Source organism: Podarcis melisellensis (assembly GCF_964234715.1).
Source record: "Podarcis melisellensis genome assembly, chromosome: 5".
NCBI classification, from domain to species: domain Eukaryota; kingdom Metazoa; phylum Chordata; class Lepidosauria; order Squamata; family Lacertidae; genus Podarcis; species Podarcis melisellensis.
In genome coordinates this window covers 68,386,381-68,406,398 of record NC_138537.1, presented here as the reverse complement: position 1 = coordinate 68,406,398, position 20,018 = coordinate 68,386,381, and the positions used below count along the sequence as shown (strand labels likewise).

At 38.9% G+C, this 20,018-nt stretch overlaps 1 protein-coding gene across 3 annotated transcripts in view; it reads right to left on the bottom strand.

The window, feature by feature from the left end:
- The window catches only part of ASCC1 (activating signal cointegrator 1 complex subunit 1), a 57,082-nt gene that overhangs the window by 35,298 nt on the left and 1,766 nt on the right, over window positions 1–20,018 (bottom strand). For all 3 annotated transcript variants that reach the window (XM_081913185.1, XM_081913186.1, XM_081913187.1), the window contains exons 3-7: window positions 16,875–16,974; window positions 16,446–16,543; window positions 14,295–14,473; window positions 2,448–2,584; window positions 318–437 (exon numbers count right to left, since the gene is read on the bottom strand). In XM_081913185.1, coding sequence (XP_081769311.1) covers window positions 318–437; window positions 2,448–2,584; window positions 14,295–14,473; window positions 16,446–16,543; window positions 16,875–16,974 — 634 coding nt within the window. The remainder of the gene's footprint in view (window positions 1–317; window positions 438–2,447; window positions 2,585–14,294; window positions 14,474–16,445; window positions 16,544–16,874; window positions 16,975–20,018) is intronic.

Sequence of the window (20,018 nt, the reverse complement as noted above, 5' to 3'; positions counted from 1 at the left end):
AAACAGTTTCTAGTTTTCAGAAGTATCAACATTAAGCAGAAACTGCACAGGTGGATACTCCATAATTATCTCTCTCAGTAATACTACTTGTTATCAGCCCAAGGGCAAACTCATTACAGACCCTTCTTTACCTACAAAGAGGTTGCAATAACCTTATCTCCTGGATATCTTGCAGTATATTTTCTGGCAGAAACAATCAAACTCAGAGGTTGAGAGCCTTCTCAAGAGTCATTATATTACTTTTGCAAATTCATATATAATCACTTTGTGGAATGAAAATGATTTTTTTAAAATTAAAAATGCAGGGGGAAACTTACTTGTTAGAGCCATCCTTCATATGAACTTTTGCATAGAGAACATCCATCATGGCTGGATCATCATTCATGTACTCTACACCTGCTACTTCTACAGTTAGTGGTTTGCCTCCAGCAATTGAGCTGTTTGAAAGAGGGGGAAAACACCAAACACAGTTCATATTTAAGATTTGGCAACTGCATAATTCACTTGGTCAGCTGCACTAGGCTACACCAATTCACTTGGATTACTTCAATTAAATTTATATATTTTAGCGCAGCTGTTATTTCAGTAGTTTGATGCATATTTAATTTTTTATTTTCATTATTTTCTTTTAAGCCTTTGTATGCTGCTTGAGAATACCTTTTTGAACAGAAAATCATACAAAATAAAATGATCATTGGCAGAATTCACAACTATATCCTGTCCCCAGCAAATTCCCCAGAATACCTACCCTTTCTTCCCTAGAAGACAGAATGAATTGTTCATCACTATTGACTTTTGCCCTTGTTTCTGCTGTTTCTAGAATCATATAAACCTAACTTAGTTCAATTAATTTCAGTGCGTCTGCTCTGAGCACGTTAGCTGACTACAACCCAATGGATTCAACTCACAACAATCTTACACTATAGAACATTGAATCACTATAGAATATTGAATCATAGAGGAAAATTAAATCCTGTCATTATTAATGTAGATTGCAAGCTTTACATGCAGCAACTTCTAGATATTATACAGCACAGTGCTAGTAATATTTAACTGTTAAAGAGTACAAACAACTGTAGCATCTTTTCCATACATAATAAACTGCCAAATACTGTCAAATATTAAAGCAAAGGATGAGAATTTTATCTATTTCTGTGGATAGTATCAGAATCCATGCAGCTAGCTGCTCCCTGAATAACGCAGACAAAGGCCTTTTCTCTGACAATTTAAACAAACAATCTAGAAAAGCACACTGCTCATTCTGCTGCCAAGTCCTCATCACACACTAATGTCAACTTGATGACACACACACACGTGTCTTGTGATGCAAAACTGGGTCCAGAAGTCCTCAATTTTTGTGGCCTCAATAAGCCAGTTCAGTTTTGTGACTGCCACCAATCCTCCTGCTATGGAGGATTGCTCAATGCCACTTTGGAGGCATTGAGCAGTGAGAAATTTGGCTGCATTAGAGTGACTCCGAAGCTCAGCAAAGCAGGGCCAAGCCCTCTCCATCCACCCCCTTTGCCTTAGGAGAGAGTGGTAGGAGGCTCAAACCTGCAGTCACAAAAGGAATGTAAAGTAAGAGATGGGCAGGGGCTCATCTCTGACCTTGCTTTGGACTTCAGGGGCACAGTAAGGCTTCTTGCCACTTCTGAGCACCTCACTGATTTCAAGTGCCTCTGAAGCCCAAAGCAAGGTCAGAGACGAGCCCCTGGCCATAACTCACTTTGCATTTGCCACCAATGTGCTTACCTGCTAAAAAAAATATGCTCATCATTTGCAAGCTCATCTGCGGGTCTCACCCTGCAAGCTAGGACTCATTCTGCTAAAAAGTCCTTGCAAAAAGATTGGAAGTGAAAAAAATATCGGGGGGGGGGATTCATAGTTTCACAGCTTGCTAATTCTACAGCTCAAAGACTGTGGTTTTGTGTAGTAGATTATGACAACTCCTGCACTGTAGAATCACTGATCTACTGTATTAGAGCTTATTTTTTTAATACAGTTCAATACTCTCTACCTTCGACTTGTTTCGGAAATTAATCTCAGGGATATACGACCATTGAGTGGGGGGAGCTATTTGCCAAAGGCTCTGCTAGTGAAAAAGTGCCAAGGCAATCACATTTTTCATGCACTTCCAGGAGGGGAGAATCAATCTTTGTTCATGTACAAATAAAACCAGCTACTGTAAGAGAGAGAGAGAAATGCAAGGTTATAATAAGATTGCAAGCAAAGAGATGCTTCTAAATGGTTTATATCAAGAACAAAGTGCAATTAGGTCCTTGTATTGTTTTGTGTAGGCTTTTCATTTACTCCTAATAATGGTTTGCTGAACTGCTGCAAACTGGGATACCCCACACCCCTCTAAGTTACCCTGGCCCTAGAACCAGTACTTCTTTTTGAGTGCTGCAGCTGGATTATGGCATCCCAAGTGCTTTCAATTTACTCACTCAACAAAGTCTTCTTTACACCTCTGTAGGAGTTCTTGGGCCTTCTGGATTTCCTGTTCATTCAGGAGTACCAGTGTCCCAATAGTCAGATGGAGCTTGGCAGGGTTCTGGAACAGGCTACTACTGACACCATAGTCCTGTAGAAACATTGAGAAATTCATTGAGTGACATCAGAAATTCATGTTTCTCTTTACTTTTGCATATCTAGGAATCTGTGTCTCTATTGCAAGTGAGGCTTTATGTTCTAAAAAATGTGGAGCAGCTATTGGTTCTTTATTCCAATCTCACAGATTTGTAGCCAGGTTCCTGTAGCATCTTAGGGAGACCTATTCAACTGCTATCTCCATCTTGTAACTGAGTCTTCAAGGTAACCTCATAGCTAAACATCCAGCCCAATTTTACTTTATTTCTTTTTCCTTCTCTCCCAATCCCCTATTTTGTGTAACATCTTGCCTAATTGAAGAATTCTCGAGAACTCAATAACTTTTTGTAATGTTTTGCTTGCTTCTGAGAAAGGTATTAACCAACTCCAGATTTTTGAAGTAGAACGTCTGATGATCAGAATTCAAAATGGGTGACATGCAAAATTAAAGTCATATAATAACATGGCAATAGCAACAAATAGGAAATATTATTTAAAAAACAACAACAGCAAACTAAAAAATGCCCCGATAAATGTATTCAAATTACATTACATAATTTCCTACATTTTGCTGGTTGCTGCATTTTAAAATCAGTTAGCTCTTATCTTCATAGCTGCTTTAGAAAAGGTAATTTCCTTACAGGTAATTGTCTTGTCTCCATTCAACCACATTGTTAATTTTTACATTTCAGAAACCCAAGTGATGCTGCACAGCAGGGGGCCAGCTAATGATTCCCTTTCTTATGCAAGTCTTATTTGAAGGAGCAAAGTGGCAGATCATTTGCTACTCCTCCGCCACATATACAGTGATGCAGACTGTAGAATCAACACATCCTCACTCTCATCTTGCTTGATGCCTGCCTATGCACTGCACACATGGGAAATGCTAGCAATATGTATCACACTGGAATAGCTATATGCCGTGGCTAGGCGTGGCACCAGCAAGGCTGGGGCGCATGTGTGTCAGATGACAGTGCATGGCAGGAGACATTGGGTGATGCAGGAAGTGTTGGAGGAGCAGGGGGCTCTGCCACGCAAGGACCCTGGAATTATGATGACTAAATGTATTACCAACCCTTCATCAGCAGGTCCCACAACAGTAACAACAATTTAAAATTCAATATTAAAAAATGTTAAAAACAAATAATAGTCACAGAATAGGGTGGGAACACACATTTCAGGTGCCAAAGGCCGGGGTGAATTGGCGTATCATCAGCATTCACTGAAAGCTGTATAGTGAAATCATCAGATGTATCACCTTAGGGGTTGCCACAGAGAGAATGCCCTTTCCCTGGGTCTCTGCCCCCTGAATTTCTGAGGTTGGCAGAACTACCAGCCCCCTTCCTGATCTTAACCCCTGAGAGGGTCTGTAGAGGAGGCACACTTTCAGCTATTTGGGGCCTAAGTCGTTTAGGGCTTTAAACACTATCTACACAGGGAAATGAATTTTCAACAGTGAATGAACTGTGTCACGAATAAAAAAATACCAACTGGAAGAAAGACCAAGAACATTGATTTAGGGCCCTGCACCCTCCAAGAGTCAGGAATCACTATAGAATATCTATTCAGTGTAAAAATAGATCCAAGTATGAGGAACGCAGAGGTCTTGATCCCTGAATAGTAGAAGTTTGACAAAGGCTTTTTCTTGTTTCTAAGCTTTTAGAAACACTGCTCCAATTTGAGATTTTGTCAGCCCCCTTTATACACAGAAACTTTTAAATCATTCGCTGAAATCTTCCAGAAACAGAAAGTTCCACAGCAATCTATGCCAACCTGGTGTCCCCAAGATGTTTTGGACTATAATTCCCATCAACCTCAGACAGCAAGGCGATGATGGACAGGCCTGATGGGAGTTACAGTCCAAAACATCTGAACAGAACCAGGTTGGCAAAGACTGCTTTAAACAAGCCATTGTATTGTTCCATATCTTATGACTCCAGTTATGATCCTGCAGACTCCAAGACTCACTGAACATGGGCAATAATCTGCAGACAGAGCTAGGAATCCGTTATCAATGCTGCCCATGTTATTGGGAAAGCGTTACTACCGTCACTGCTACCTTCCAGGCCCTCACAGACAAAGGAGGCCAAATTGATAATATTCAATTCAATTCAGTTAATGTCAATTCCACCTTTCAACGGGAATGCTCAAAGCAGCTGAGAACAAAAGCTCTCCCCCCCCCCCATTCTTTCCATTCTGCCAACTGGTACAAAAACAAAGCTGAAAAAGGTCCTCATTCTCTTCTGCATGAAAGCTTATTTAGGATATACTGCAAAGACAAAGTGGTTGTACTTATGAGCTTTCTCTTCAAATATGGGACAAGCCCCAGAAGCCATTTAGTCCATAATGAACACAGGGAGCCTCAGAAGCTGGGGAGGCAGCAGGGGGCAGGTTTGTTATGTTCCAACTGTTGACAGCAGTTCATTTTAATTTCTGTAATGCTCACAGATATGATGCGCACAAAATATATTAACACAATAAATAAGCAGCTTTTAGGAAAAGAGAGATAGTCAATCTAATCCCATGGGGGAGGGGAAAGGAGATTTCATGTTATAATTACCAGCAACCTAATCAGCTGAATTTCTTCTCTACAGCTTTCCAGGAATCAGTGGTATCTTACATGCTCTGACAGCTTCCTATTCTGATGCTGCACATCACTAGGAAACACCTGAACTAGCTTCGCAGGAGGAAGCCCCATTAACAGCAGAGATCCATAACTCCCTCCTATACATTATCTGCAAATATCAAACCAACTGCTTCTCATCTTTTACTACATTTTCAGAGCTCTAGTGATTGTGGTCTAAATCAGGCATAGGCAAACTCGGCCCTTCAGATGTTTTGGGAGTACAACTCCCATCATCCCTGACCACTGGTCCTGTTAGCTAGGGATGATGGGAGTTGTAGTCCCAAAACATCTAGAGGGCAGAGTTTGGGGATGCCTGGTCTAAACAGAACAATCCTAAGTAGGTTTACCCAGAAGTAAGACCTACTGAGTTCAATGGATCTTACTCCTTACCTGAAGACGCAATCTTAATTCCTGGCAAGGGAACAGCAGGCTGAACAGAGAAGGAGAGCTGCCACCACATCTGAAGCTCTGCTGCTCACACTGGCCATGGAGGAAAGGGAAGGAGTATTTCACCTAATTTATGCTGTGCCAGCTTCATGTGACAACAGCAGAGAGACCTGGATCAAGTCCCTCCCTAGCTGCAGGACCAGTTCAGGGTCCAGCAAATTCATGGCTGGTCCAACTTCTCTCCACTGCCATTCCATTCCATATTGAGCCATTAAACTGACTATTACCAACAGGAACACCACTAGCCATAGCATGTCAAGAACTCACATTGTTGATGGTCAGAGACAAACAGAAGGGAAATCCTCCCCATACCCTAAATGCATCCCAGCAGTGGAGGTTGGGGGTTAGGATTGTTCTGCAAATGTGTTTTAATCTTAACAATTTAACCCCATGACGCTTCTGAGTGGACTTTTATCAAGAAAAGCCTGCAGCAAAGTTGCAACAGGCTGCTCTAGCTTGCTGAGCCCTTGCTGTTTTGCTTAGATGCTTGCCTGCTTTAAGACAAAGAGCCTTTAAATTACTTGTTCAAACTCCCAGTTCATAATTTACTATTTAGTAATCAATGCAGTGCCATTGAATTGCATTGATTTTTCCTTTACATCTGCACCCAGCAATATCTTCAAACAGCCCCTGTTGTTCTTGAGCATCCTAACAGCAGCAGAAACAACAACAATAATAAAAAAGCGAGTCAGAAGCATATCTAGAACAACTCTTAAGTAAAGCAAAGTTAGAGAAGAAAGTTCGCTCACAAAAATCTGGACTAAACCAGACTTACAAGCTGATACAGTGGTACCTCGGGTTAAATACTTAATTCGTTCCGGAGGTCCGTTCTTAACCTGAAACTGTTCTTAACCTGAAGCACCACTTTAGCCAATGGGGCCTCCCGCTGCCACCGTGCCGCCAGAGCCCAATTTTTTTTCTTATCCTGAAGCAAAGTTCTTAACCTGAAGCACTATTTCTGGGTTAGCAGTGTGTGTAACCTGAAGCATATGTAACCCGAGGTACCACTGTATCTAAATTCTATTTTCTTTCACCATTTAACTTGACACAAACTAATTTGGAGCTTCCACATTAGAATAATGGAAAGCTACCATTAACACTAGATTACTTCTCAGATACTTGTCACAATTTTTTTCTAAGCTTTCTTAGATGTAAGTTTCTAGCAGTAAATGCATCAGTTATATTGTGATAAAGCAACAAAGGGATATAAAGTGATTGGAATGGTTCAGAGCCACATGTGTACAATGACTTTCTATTACTATCTATGTGCCTTGTGTGTGCATAAACCCAATGAAATCTTTGATGGCCACCAAACAGTTAAAGCAGCCCTCTTGTATTCCATAAAATGCAATGTATAATGTTGGTACCATATGATCACTGTTATTATTAATGCCTCAGAGAAGACGAACATTCAATTCAGCTGGACACATTGGTGCAAACTCAGCTTGCTTCATGTAACAGAAGGACAATGTAATTAGATATTATTATCTATGCAAATAGTGGTTAGATTTCATTTAAAAAGCAATTGTCTGTAATAGGTCTGCACATATGGTAGAAACAGAACACAATGTATCCATAAGTACAATCAAATTACTAAAGTATGAAGTGTCCAGTGCATTTTGCCTCTTCTCAATGAGTGTACTTAGGGTCACAGTTTTTATATTGTTGTAGGATGAGTTGTACTCTGGGGCTCACTCTTAAAATGCTAAATTGAATTTAGAACTCCACTAGAAGCTAAAAAGATGCTCTAGCTTTTACAGCCCTTATAATTCGGCTTAGATACTTGCCTGCTCTGAAAAAGAAACCTCTTAACAACAACAACAACAATAATAATAATAATAATAATAATAATAATAATAATAATAATAATAATATAATATTTATACCCTGCTCATCTGGCTGGGTTTCCCCATCCACTCTGGGCAGCTCCCAACTTAATAATAATAATAATAATAATAATAATAATAATAATAATAATAATAATAATAATGTGATAAAACATCAAACATTAAAAACTTCCCTAAACAGGGCTGCCTTCAGAAGTCAGATAGTTGTTTATTTCCTTCCTACCCACAAGCCATTTCCAATTCAGTTTTAAGTTCAATTATTTATTTTTGATGTGGGATAACTACTCATGTTAGCCAAGGAATACTTTGCCCAGAATTATGAGAAATGTCCCAGAATCAAAGTCAGCCTAAAACTTCATCAGAACTATGGAGCTAAGTAAATGCACTGAGTAGAGACAGCGTGTTGCATCCAACAACGGCAGAAAGCATTTTTGCTCATGCAAGTCTGGGTAGCCAATTCTTGTCGAGCCACTTACCGTAAGTCTCACATTTCCCCTCCCCAAAGCTGTTGAGGAACTCCCTGGATAGACTGGCAAGGGCAGTATATTCAAAACTGAATATACCATCTAACATCTAAGAAACTTTTTTTTTAATGGAAGCACATTCCATTTAAACCAATATCATTTGTTTCACATTTATGTTTAGGAGTCGCTCATCAGACTCTTAAAATACTGAGTTTCAGATATCCACTACTGCTGCCTTCCTAGCACTGCCCTCTGCTGGACACAAAGTAATAGCAAGCCTTTATAACCCTATAAATACTGTAACCATCATTGTTCCATATAGTGGGAAGTACTAAAGGTTGAAGGCTTAGAAACAGATGAAGGAAATTAAAATTTGAAGGAAAGAGAAAATTGAGAATAAGGCTGCTGAGGCTTTCCCCGACAATGTTTTCTTCATACTTACATTACAGGAAAAAACAACTACAAATAAAAATGTTAGTTTCATGAACATTCTTATTTCAACACGGAAGTTACATTTAAAACAGCCAAAATAGCTCATGGTCAGGGATGGTGATAGCTGTAGTCCAACCAAATCTGGAGAACCACCAATTCCTCACTCATAATTTAAAAGAACTCGGGAGACTATAGTAACGTTATCATCATAGTAGCTTATATAATCTATGGCATGGAAGGTACCACTGCTGATTTTGGGATCCCCCTTCCACTCTCAGCCCTCCATTCCACATCCTCCTCCATTGAGCAAGGCCCATAAGCCCTTGAAAGAGGTTTAGGGAGAGATGCCAGGAAGACCACCTTTTCCATCCAACAAGTGACCAAGAACTTCCACCCAGCCAGCCAGTTGGAAGTGCCATTTTTACAATCTGTTAACAATCTATAACAGGACCTACTTTCACTTATGGCAGTCTCATGCGATTTAGTAACTGTCAGATGCCATCTACCAGAAACTGTACTTAGTACAGTGGTACCTCGGGTTACAAACGTTTCAGGTTACAGACTCCGCTAACCCGGAGTTAGTACCTCGGGTTAAGAACTTTACCTCAGGATGAGAACAGAAATTGTGCGGTGGCAGCGGGAGGCCCCATTAGCTAAAGTGGTACCTCAGGTTAAGAACAGTTTCAGGTTAAGAACGGACCTCCAGAACAAATTAAGTTCTTTTTTTAAAAAAAAAATAATCTTTTTTATTGCTTTTTTCCAAGGTCAAATACATCGTCAAAAATTCCACAGAAGCGGTTTTACAGAGAAAGAGAAAAGAAAAAGAAATTATAGAAGAGCCAATTTCTCATTTTGAAAACAATTTTTCATGTTCCACTGGACTTCCCCACATCCCCCATCCCCTGCATCTTTTACAATAAAGAAGGATAACAGCAAATTGATATCTTGTTTCCTGCGTTTTTGTACTTTCGTCTAATTTATAAGTTAGATTTAGAGTATTTGTTATTAATTCACTTTCCATCCATCCTAAAAATAAAAACCTTACTCTAAACTTTAGTCATTTCACAGTCCTAACTTAATTTCCACAATAATCAAAATTTAATTACTGAAGCATGTTGTCCCGGAACTTAGCAAATTCTCAACATTCATATATTTTAAAGTTTTTTTGTAAATAGTCCTTAAATTTTTTCCAGTCCTCTTCCACTGCTTCTTCTCCCAGGTCTCGGATTCTGCCAGTCATTTCAGCCAGTTCCATATAGTCCATCAGTTGCGCATGCCACTCTTCCAGCGTGGGTAGCTCCTGTGCTTTCCAATATTGGATTTTATTTTATCAGAACAAATTAAGTTCTTAACCAGAGGTACCACTGTATTTCAAACCTAACCCCATGTGCACAGTAAGCTCATCTATTGTATATAAAGCAAACCCTGTCTCAGTAAACTCATTTTAAAGGTGATTTCTCCAAAGGCAGCAAGAAGATTGGAAACATCTGATTCCTAATTTAAAATAACCACAGTTTGTTGTTATGGCCCAAATTACTAACTGCTGTGAGTTTAAACTATGGTTTATTAATTGCAGCAAGACACTTTCAAATCAGTTTGTGCTGATGTCTCATTTCATCGAACCACAGTTTAAACTAACTAGGGTTCCCATTTCAGATAAAATGAAAGACTCTTATTAGTTTAAACCAGTAAGTGGATACCACTAAGCTCTTCCTCACAACCGCACCAACAAAAGAGGAATGGAGTAGGTCACAAACCCAACACTCACTTCTGACCATTCACATAATACTGTACTAAATAAATCATGGGGCAGTGTTACATAGAATCTATTGCTTGATTAGATAAATGATCCTTCTGCCTATTTATTTTTTTTATTTTATTTGCCCTGGTATGGGCTCCATTTACTTAGATTCTGGGAACCAATATTAAATATCTGCATTTTAGGTTTGTACTTGGATCTACAGCTATTTCCAGATTTATTCTTTTCCCCCCAGGAAATATTTTCTTGGTAATGTGTTTTTATCCATTTCGAAATTTACAGCAATACATAAAAAATGGCATTACAAAAACTTCAGGCATAAATCCTGTCTCTATCCAATGCATACTGTCAATGTATCAGGAGAGTACTAAGTACAGAACTTTTGAAAATTGTGGCCAAGATTATTTCCAGTTCTTCTATCACCACCAAACCCCAGATCTTAGCTTCCTCATATATACTTCAACAGATGAGATTTTCTTTTACTTTCAACAAAAGAAAGGATAACGTGTGAAGTTATCAAGGCATTTTTAACACTCTTAAAGGTGAGTACTTGGTAGAACACTTAAACAGGCAATCAATTCCACCACTCCCCTTCAGTAGCAGACTTTGGGTTCTCAGATTTCAGCAGTGCCCTGTGTGACACTAAAATTTGGTGCCCCCTGCCTCTGGCTTCTACAGCATTGTTGTGGCGCTCCCTGCATTGTGGTTCCTAGTGCCACTACATAGGTCACACTACCATAAACTGCCCCTGCTCCTCTTTACCTGTTACCCTTGCCTAAAAGCAGAAAGGGGAGGATGGAGATCTTGGCTGCAAATAACGGAGGCAGAACGTGAGTTCCAATATGAGACAAGGGAGATTTCACTGAGGAACTGAGAGTGCCTTATTTAGAAGGCACTCCCTACTGAATACCCACTCCATACTTAATTGTAGGTACCTCTTTCTGAAAATTCAACCTCCAAATAATTAAAGCTGTGACCTAATTTGATGACACCCATCAAATAACCATTTGTGATACGTATCCCCAAATCTGATTATATGGCATTTGTAGTATCTGTATGATTTTTTGGAATGAAGGCCAACAACAACCTGTGTCTCTGCTCCATAATTTCAACAACAGTTTATTTCATTTGATCCTGACAAGCGGCGGAGGCACATCATGAAAAGCTACAAATGATTGTGGTTTTTTTTGTATATTTAGTATATCTGCTAATTGGGTGATTTAGTACAAAACACTGATCATTCTGTTTCCTGAACACCACCCGCTCTTTTGAAATTATGTTGTATAATTTGGTCCAATCTTGCAACTTACTGGTAAAGAAACTGGTGGAGTCTTGAGCTGTTGTCTGTCTAACAATAAATCCAATCAGATTTATTGCCTTCTTTGAGCACCAGAACTTCAATATTCATTCCCCAACCATTAAGCAGTCTTTTCATAGAAGTTTACATATGACAATTTGTTATGGTATGTCCACCTGGTGGTCATTATTCAGAAACATTTCAGAAGGCAATCAATTGTTGCAATACAATCAATGGAATAGTCTTTTTCAAGGGACTAAAGCTGGTTATGGCTTTGTTTGTTCTAATTTGGAAATTTAATTTGAGGATATAATACAAGTACAGTGGTACCTCAGGTTAAGAACTTAATTTGTTCTGGACCTGAAACTGCTCCTAACTTGAGATAACAGTTTAGCTAATGGGGCCTCCTGCTGCCGCCGCCGTGCGATTTCTGTTCTCATCCTGAAGCAAAGTTCTTAACCCAAGGTACTATTTCTGGGTTAGCGGAGTCTGTAACCTGAGGTACCAATGTACTGTACTTGATTTACTCAATAATTAAAGCCTTGATCAAATTGTGCTTTCCATCTTTCTGACTTTATTTGGGCATATATCATTACATTCACTGCTTTTGATTTATATGCTACTAGAATTATATGCTCCTTTGTTCACAGCAACTTCCGTTAGTTTTTAGTTGTCTTAAACATGCTTCGTCCTTCCTGCTTTAACAGTTTGGGGACCCTAATGGAAATCAGCCTGCAACTTAACCTAAATAAGTGAAACCAACACAATCACACATTGCCTCCATGCTCACCCCTATTTCTCCAGCCCTGTCTTCCACTGAACTTTATATTGTAAGCTCATCAGAGAAGGAACCTGCCTCATCTGTTCTGTAAAGTGTTAGGCACTCTGATTGTGCTATATAAAAATACTGACACTAACAAAGGGACAAACCCACAAGCTGCAAGTAGCAGAAGCTACTTGAGAAATAAAATCAGTAAGGACAGGGTCCTTTTTTGCTGTGATGCTTTGATGAGAAAACTTAGTCCCCTGAGACATCTGCCAGGGCAAATTAAACTTGTACACTTGTATTCAAACTTTTATTCTTTCAGAAGGCAAGCTATATATTTTCTGTTCAAGCAGGCATCTTGATTTCAACTTATTTGTGTTAGATTTATTTTCCATGTTATCTGGCATGATATTCTTATGAATTTTGATTATAATTGCTGTTATTCTGATGTTGTTAAGGCAACCATAGCTTTCCTCTGAGAAAGAAATCTGTGGTTTGTATAAAAATAACTTTTAATAAATATAAATGTTCCTTGACCTTCAGTACAAGTTGTCTGCTCAGTGTAAAAGCTTAGATGGACAATGCTTATTAATTTTCACATTTTAATACACCCTTAATTTTCTAATGAAGCAAAAAAGAGGAAGAGTTATCTGCAGCATATACAGACGCATGAGACTACAGCAATATAAATGATGGATGTTCGGTTGTCATGGTAACTATTATCGTGAGAGGGAAAGATTCCGTACCATTGCTCAACAACCAGCAGAAATGCTAATCTCAACACCTGATATTATTCCATTTTTTAAATAACATGGCTGTTAATCAGCCTCATTTGAATAGAGACATCATTAACTGACTGCTCTATTTTGAAGCTGAAAAAAGCAGCAAGAGCAAACACATACAGCTTCCATAACTAGCACCATATTCAGGTTCTAAGCATCCTAAAAGCTCACCCGCTGCTTTGCACAGCTGTATATACTTTCATATCGTGCTACAAAGCATAGGTTTGCAAATATTGCTTTCTGGAACATCCCACTGTGAGATAAAGTGACATAAGGGTGGGATAACTGACCATGAAATGAATGAGAGACATATGCGAAAGCAGTATGTTTTTTTCCTACTAACTAGCAGCTGTGTATTTTATACAACAGAGTTTAGAGAAAAGTGTGGAAAAAATAATGTACCTCACAGACTCCAGTCTCTCTTGCAGTAACTTAATTCTAGGTTTTAAAAATGTGAAGACTATGAATTTTGACAAAGGGGATTATGTTGTCAGATTTCAAGGAATCCAATTAAACCCTCATAAAATACTGGAGTCACACATTCTGATGCACTATCAAATTATTTTCTCAGAATAGAGTATCAGTACTTTGAAGTTGTTTTTTATCTGGCTGCACACAGAATTTCACCAGAGAGGTGCCTATACCATTCAACATGAAATGAAAATAGTGTGCCATAAATATATTGTGAGACTTACTGATCTCCAGATAGATAGATAGATAGATAATAGATAATAAAAGGACTGGTAATAGATAATAAAAGGACTGTAACTTTTAGGGATTTTCTTAAAATTTAGTTATACAGAGAGTATAAGTCTGTTTTTCCCAGGAATACCAACATTTGAGGAGCACTACACAGTTTCTGAAAGTGACTCCGTGTAAACTGGACGCACTTCTGACCCCTTCTGCACAGACAGGCCACAGAACTTAGCTTAGAGGTCCTGGAAGTAGCAAGGTGCCAGCGCTGGGGAAATACTTGCTTTCACTTCTTCATCACTAAAGGATGTGGGCAGCTTCAATGGGGAAATCCTGGATTTTATCTTTATAATGTGCGAATTCCAGGGGCAAAATACAAATTGTATTTCTATGATCTCTCATGGCTTATCATCATACTTATTATCCCACCATATTGCTAACATTGAGTATATCATCTCAGGTAATAGTGTTGTTACTAATGACATATTTTTAATGTGTCTCCCAATCTAGACAAGCTCATGTAGCATTTTGCAACATTCTCTACTTATTTTTTAAACTCCAACTATTTATGAGTATTATCACGGCAACTTACATTTGAGCACTTCTCCAACACTTCCTCTTTGAACTGTAGAAACTTTTCCTGGATTGAAAGCTGGTTGAGTGCAAATGACAGAAAGTGTGTGAAGGGTTGTTTCTTGCGGAAGCTCTCCACAAGAACATCAATTCGTGTTCGAGCTGAAATAATACCATTCCGGTGTTGTCCTGTGATCACTGGAAACAAGCAAAACAGAAGACAGGATTTATGACAGCTTGCTACATGTGCTCACAAAAGTTTGGAATTAATAACAAGATTTTTCACTGTACCAGAAAGCCAGTTCCTAACAAGGTGAGAGCTATCTCAGATGAATACACAGGTCAGTGTTACTATCAAACTAGTGTTTTCAAAGTGTGAGATGAAGCTCCCTGGTTTTAATATATTAATATTTATGTATTACTAGAATCTATTAAAATGTTTCCGTCCTTTAGTTCATACAATTTTTATTTCTCCTGATACAGGTTTGTATTTATTTATGTATACCTATTGATATTGCCAGGACTTTCTCTCTTATCAAAGTAGTCTATTTTTGAGTCTCTTTGTTATAATAACTGATTCTACTTCCTATGGAAATATTTGAGGTTTTCAGTTCACATTATGGGTGCACTGCAGAGTTTTGTCACTTGTTTTAGCCATAGAGCTTTTCGTGTGTGTTACTGTTATTACTGTGCAATGATTTGTGTAAAAGCAGTCCATACACTTTATGAATAAAAAAGTGTGGAAAATAAATATCTAATGTTACATGCAGAAAGTATAATTAAGGGGAGGGAAATAAATAAATGGATAGCAAGCATTCAATCATATCTGGTTCTTAAAAAAATATGTCATGCTAACTATGGTATCTGACTGTACAATTATGCAAACATAAATATGAAGAGAAAAATGTAGTTCCCTCTTTTTGAATAACAGAATGCAACCAACAATGATAGCCTTAACATTAGATCTACAAGATTACTTTTTGGCAATACCATAAGTGGAATTAAAGAATTTGACCCTCTTCAGTCTGTTTAAAATGTGTTCACACTGTGCTTCTACATTCCTTATTTTCAGCCAAGTGAAGTGAAGATTCAGTTACTGAAAGTCTTCAAATCAACACCAAAACAGTAATACAAACAAACCTAATACAAACATGCTCAAAACCCATTTTTCTGCATCCTGTTCTGGGTGTGCATGGAAGAGCTTGGAATGCGGAAAGAAAGCAATTGTCTGGAGTTGTAGCAAAGGAGAAGGCAAGTACAGAAAGACTATTCCCAGAAGCCTCAGGAGAGAGATAAACAGACAGATAATATATGGAGGAGGCAGCAAATGCCAGGAAGGCAGTAAGTGAAACAAGGACTAGAATAAAAGAGTAAAGAGCCCATAGTTCTAAAAGGTGGCTTAATTTTTCCTATACCCAGAAAAGGTGTAGGAGATAGTGAGGGGATAAGCAGCTATTTGGACACAAAAAAGAATACGTGAGTGGCCTCAGCCAAGACTTAAATGGACAAAAGCAGCTGGGGGAGAGCAAAAATGAGTTGCGATAGGCAATAATTGGTGTAATACAGTAGGCATTTATTAGGGAATTTCACAGCATGGAAGGACATGCTCACTACTAGATACTTTCAGTGGCTTGGACCTAGCCTTTCCTATGTGCAGGAGGGTCTTTAATTAGGCAGGGCTTTCTGATGTCAGAAGAGAGGGAGGCAATTTTTGTCTATATCCACTTCAACTCCCATGCTACTTCCTACAGTCTTCTAGTGGATTCGTCAACACCACAGAACAGATTTTCAAGGGTTGCAGGTAGAATCAGCCAAAATTGCCTCCGTTCCTCTTCCATCAGGGCAGAATCCACTGAGCATGGACCTGCCCATGGGATCTCGGGATCCAAGCCAAAATCCCACAGGCAACTTGGGATTGTAATAATTGCCACCCTTCAGTCATAGTCACACAAATTACTTTGACATTCTGCACCGAAGACGTCATATTACCTTTCCTATACAGTACTGAATTCAGTATTATAGAGGCAGCTAATTTCATTCTTCATGACAGTTTTTACATTTATTTTCCAAGTAGTACCACGATGCCTTTATCATCTCTAAGTTTCACACCATGTCAGACCTGTGCATAAAAATTAAAGGCCTTTAAATTTTTACAAAACCCAGAACTCACCAATTTCTCCTTCAACTCCAGGCTTAGGAATAATGATAGAGGTTCGGGTTTCTGTTTCTATTTTCTTCTTTGTTTCTCCTTTTTTGCCTATTATATATCTATATAAGCATACAGTGGGAAAGCAGAAAAGGGAATCAGTGATAATTTTTAAAAAAAGAAATGATTAAGTAGTTCCAAACTTTAACAGCTTAAACATCCTACCCATTTTAGAATCATAAATGCTAATACAAGCACCAGTTTCCTGGTGATCGAGGCATAGGACAGTCCCCACAATGTGAGGCTATGGCAACTAATTTATCCCAAATTTCCCATTAGTAGTTGTCAAATGCTAATTGGAAAATCAATAATAAAGACTGAGAACACCTGACTTTCCCCTCTGTTGTTCTAGCTGCATGCTTAGCAATTCTGAATATGCACACACAGACTTACTTGTATAGTGGGCTGGGAATGTCCACGGCACATTGGTAGCCTCTTTCTGTCTCTTCCACTACAAAGGCATCACAGGGTTCATCTACACAATCATCAGGACCTGCAAGGTATGGAGTGATTAGAAACTATTCATCTAAAGCAGGCATCCCCAAACTCGGCCCTCCAGATGTTTTGGGACTACAATTCCCATCATCCCTGACCACTGATCATGTTAGCTAGGGATGATGGGAGTTGTAGTCCCAAAAACATATGGAGGGCCGAGTTTGGGGGTGCCTGATCTAAAGGGTAAATAATAAACAGACTTCTGTTTGCAAAATGTGACTTGACCACTACCCTGTAGCGCCTCACAAACCAAAGGTTTTGGGATCCTCTAGATCTGGAGGCCTATGAGGGGGCTGGCCGGAGGAGGAAAGGAAGTTAAATCCAATTACATAAGCAGAAGTCCACTCACACTACAATGGCTTCCACCCATAATGCTAACTTTTAAGTCTTCCTGACATTGTCAGGAAGCAGCTGCTGCTGTCAACTGGAGGGCTTTCTTTCTTTCTTCTTTTACATTCTCATTGAAAATAATCTACAGAATAGCCCTGTGGAAATCTATTTTTCTCTGAGATGTAGGAGAAAATTTTCTCCTAGATGTTGAATTTTTGGCCTCATACAAATGCTTATTTAAGAAAACACTGAATAGCAGTGGATACAGATGCAGGACCCAAAAGCTGAAAATTGAGGCAAAGTGATATTGACTTCTAGTCTCAACAGCAGTGACTGTAATATGTTGGAAAATGGGATATTTTTATCTCAGCAAGAAAACACTGCAACTATTTTTCAGCTAACCAGAAATATAATTTCAAAAGATGTCACAAACCTCTGTGTTATCCCACTCTCACCATCATCGGATTTTTTAAGGTGGAACAAAATTTCATTGTATGAAGCAGCATTTTAAAGCGCCTTAAATTTAATTTACAGTATGTTACTGATTTGATAAACACTGTTGTTTGTCAAAGAAAGAACTATAGCTAAGGCTAATAACTGCGAGTAATTTGTTGAAAGGGCGTTCAAGAGGCAGGCCACTGGAAAAAAATGAGGCTAATATATTATAAAATGATTGTTTATAGCAAACCAAAATATACAGCCTGAAATGTGTGTCTGTACATGTGCAGTGTTGCACAGTGACATTTGCATACACATAGTGCAATACACACGTAGACATTTCAGATAGTTGTGCATGCACATGTACACTCTGCTTCCTGCTGCTTATCCAATTCCTTGCCTATAAGAGGACCTTTCCTCTTACTCCATAACTGATAAACTTACTCAGGAATCTTTTGTGAAGTACCTTGTTGGAAGCTTTTTGAAAGTCCAACGACACTATGTCAAATGTCAAATGGATCACACCAATCTATATGCTTGTTGACACTCTCAAAGAACTCTAAAAGGTGAGATTTCTGTCTCTGTTCAGCAAGGCTTATTATTCTATATGCCAAGTTATTTTTTCTTTGTCAATACTTGCCACCAGTGGCTTGTAATTTTTGGATCCCCCTCCCCCACCAGATTCCTATTTAAAAATTGGTATTACATTGGCAGCTTTCCAGATGTGGAGGCTGGTCTAAGGGATAGAAGATCTACAACTTCACAGCATAGCTGTAAACTTTTCCCTTTTCTTGTGAGGAATCCTATTCGGAATAAGGGAATTTCCCTTAGAAAAAGGGAAAAGTTCACATCTATGCTTCACAGTGTTAGAAGATCTACAACTTCACATTTGAGTTCCTTGAGAACTCTCAGGTGAATGCCGTCCAGACCCAGCAATTTGTCACTTTTTATTTTTTCTATTAGGTCTGGAATTTAATCTCGTTACCACTACCTGCCTCAGACACTCCTTCTCCTAAGGGTTATCCTCTAAAGAACACAACATGAAACACAAGGAAAAGGGATTGGGAAGCAAGATGCAAAAAGTATGATAGCAGCTGGTTCAGTTGCCTAGGTGCATGGGAATATATCCATTCTGGATCCAAGTGTACACATTATAAAGATCAGGTGTGCACTGCATCGATTCTTCTGACCTGGCATGATATTTACCACCCTGTTCCCCTTTTCTTTTTCCTTTTCTGCTGTTTCTCTTCTCCTTGTGCTTTCTGCTCATGAAATCATGTCTAAGCTATTTATTCTGCCCACCCACCCTTCAGGGCAGGATGGCTCCTCAGAAGCCCATCTGGTGCTTCCGTTAAAGTGACTACAACAGTAGTTTCGAATGCAAGCAAACTTCGGCACAAAAACAAGTGTTGCCTCTTGACAATAGAGCTTTAACTCCCACTCCATAGCAGAATGTGAAATATTTAGCAATTCAACACAACTTACTAATGTTGGCATTTTTCAGCAGTGTGCTGAATTCCACTCCAAACTGTGAGTTAAGACTGTGATATCAATGGTGACAATTGCCTTTTGGTAAAAGTCTGACTAATTGCATACACTTCCAGAAAAGCAGAGGCAAGCTCTTGCTTTCAAAGTTAAAGAAACAAATAATCACAGGCATAGAGAGCCCTGTGTTTCCTATGAATAAAACAGAGTAGCAAGAGATGAAGTCCCCTTGTATGAAGACATATCATCACCATAAACTTTGTTGCACTAGCCAAAGGCCATGGCATCATTCACAAAGGGAACAACAAAAAAAGCAACAATAACCATAAAACAAGACATATCAATAGTCCCCCAGGCCTAGTATGGCCAGCTCCACAAATGGGGAATCTGTGGCCCTCAAAACTGTTGGATTACAACTCCAATCATTCCATAGTGGCAACATCATGGAGCCCCATAGATTCCCCATCCCTAGTCTACATTGATTTGTGCAGCAAGTCACAGGCAGCCCTGCTATCCAGCTCTGTTAACTGGAGAGACCATGATCTGAAAATATAACCATAAATATGCAAAGCCCATATATTATTCCTGAGCTACAGCCCTCATATAATTGTATTCCTGATGCTTACCCTCACATCTCTACATTACGCTAAGTATAATATTGTCCTCTAATCCATATATTTCATACATTCTCTGTTTTTAAACAAACAGGTTAAGAATTTTGAGACCCACTCTCTATCATCTTGAGTGTCTGTTTCTTTATTATACTGAGTCCATACAGACAGCATGGGT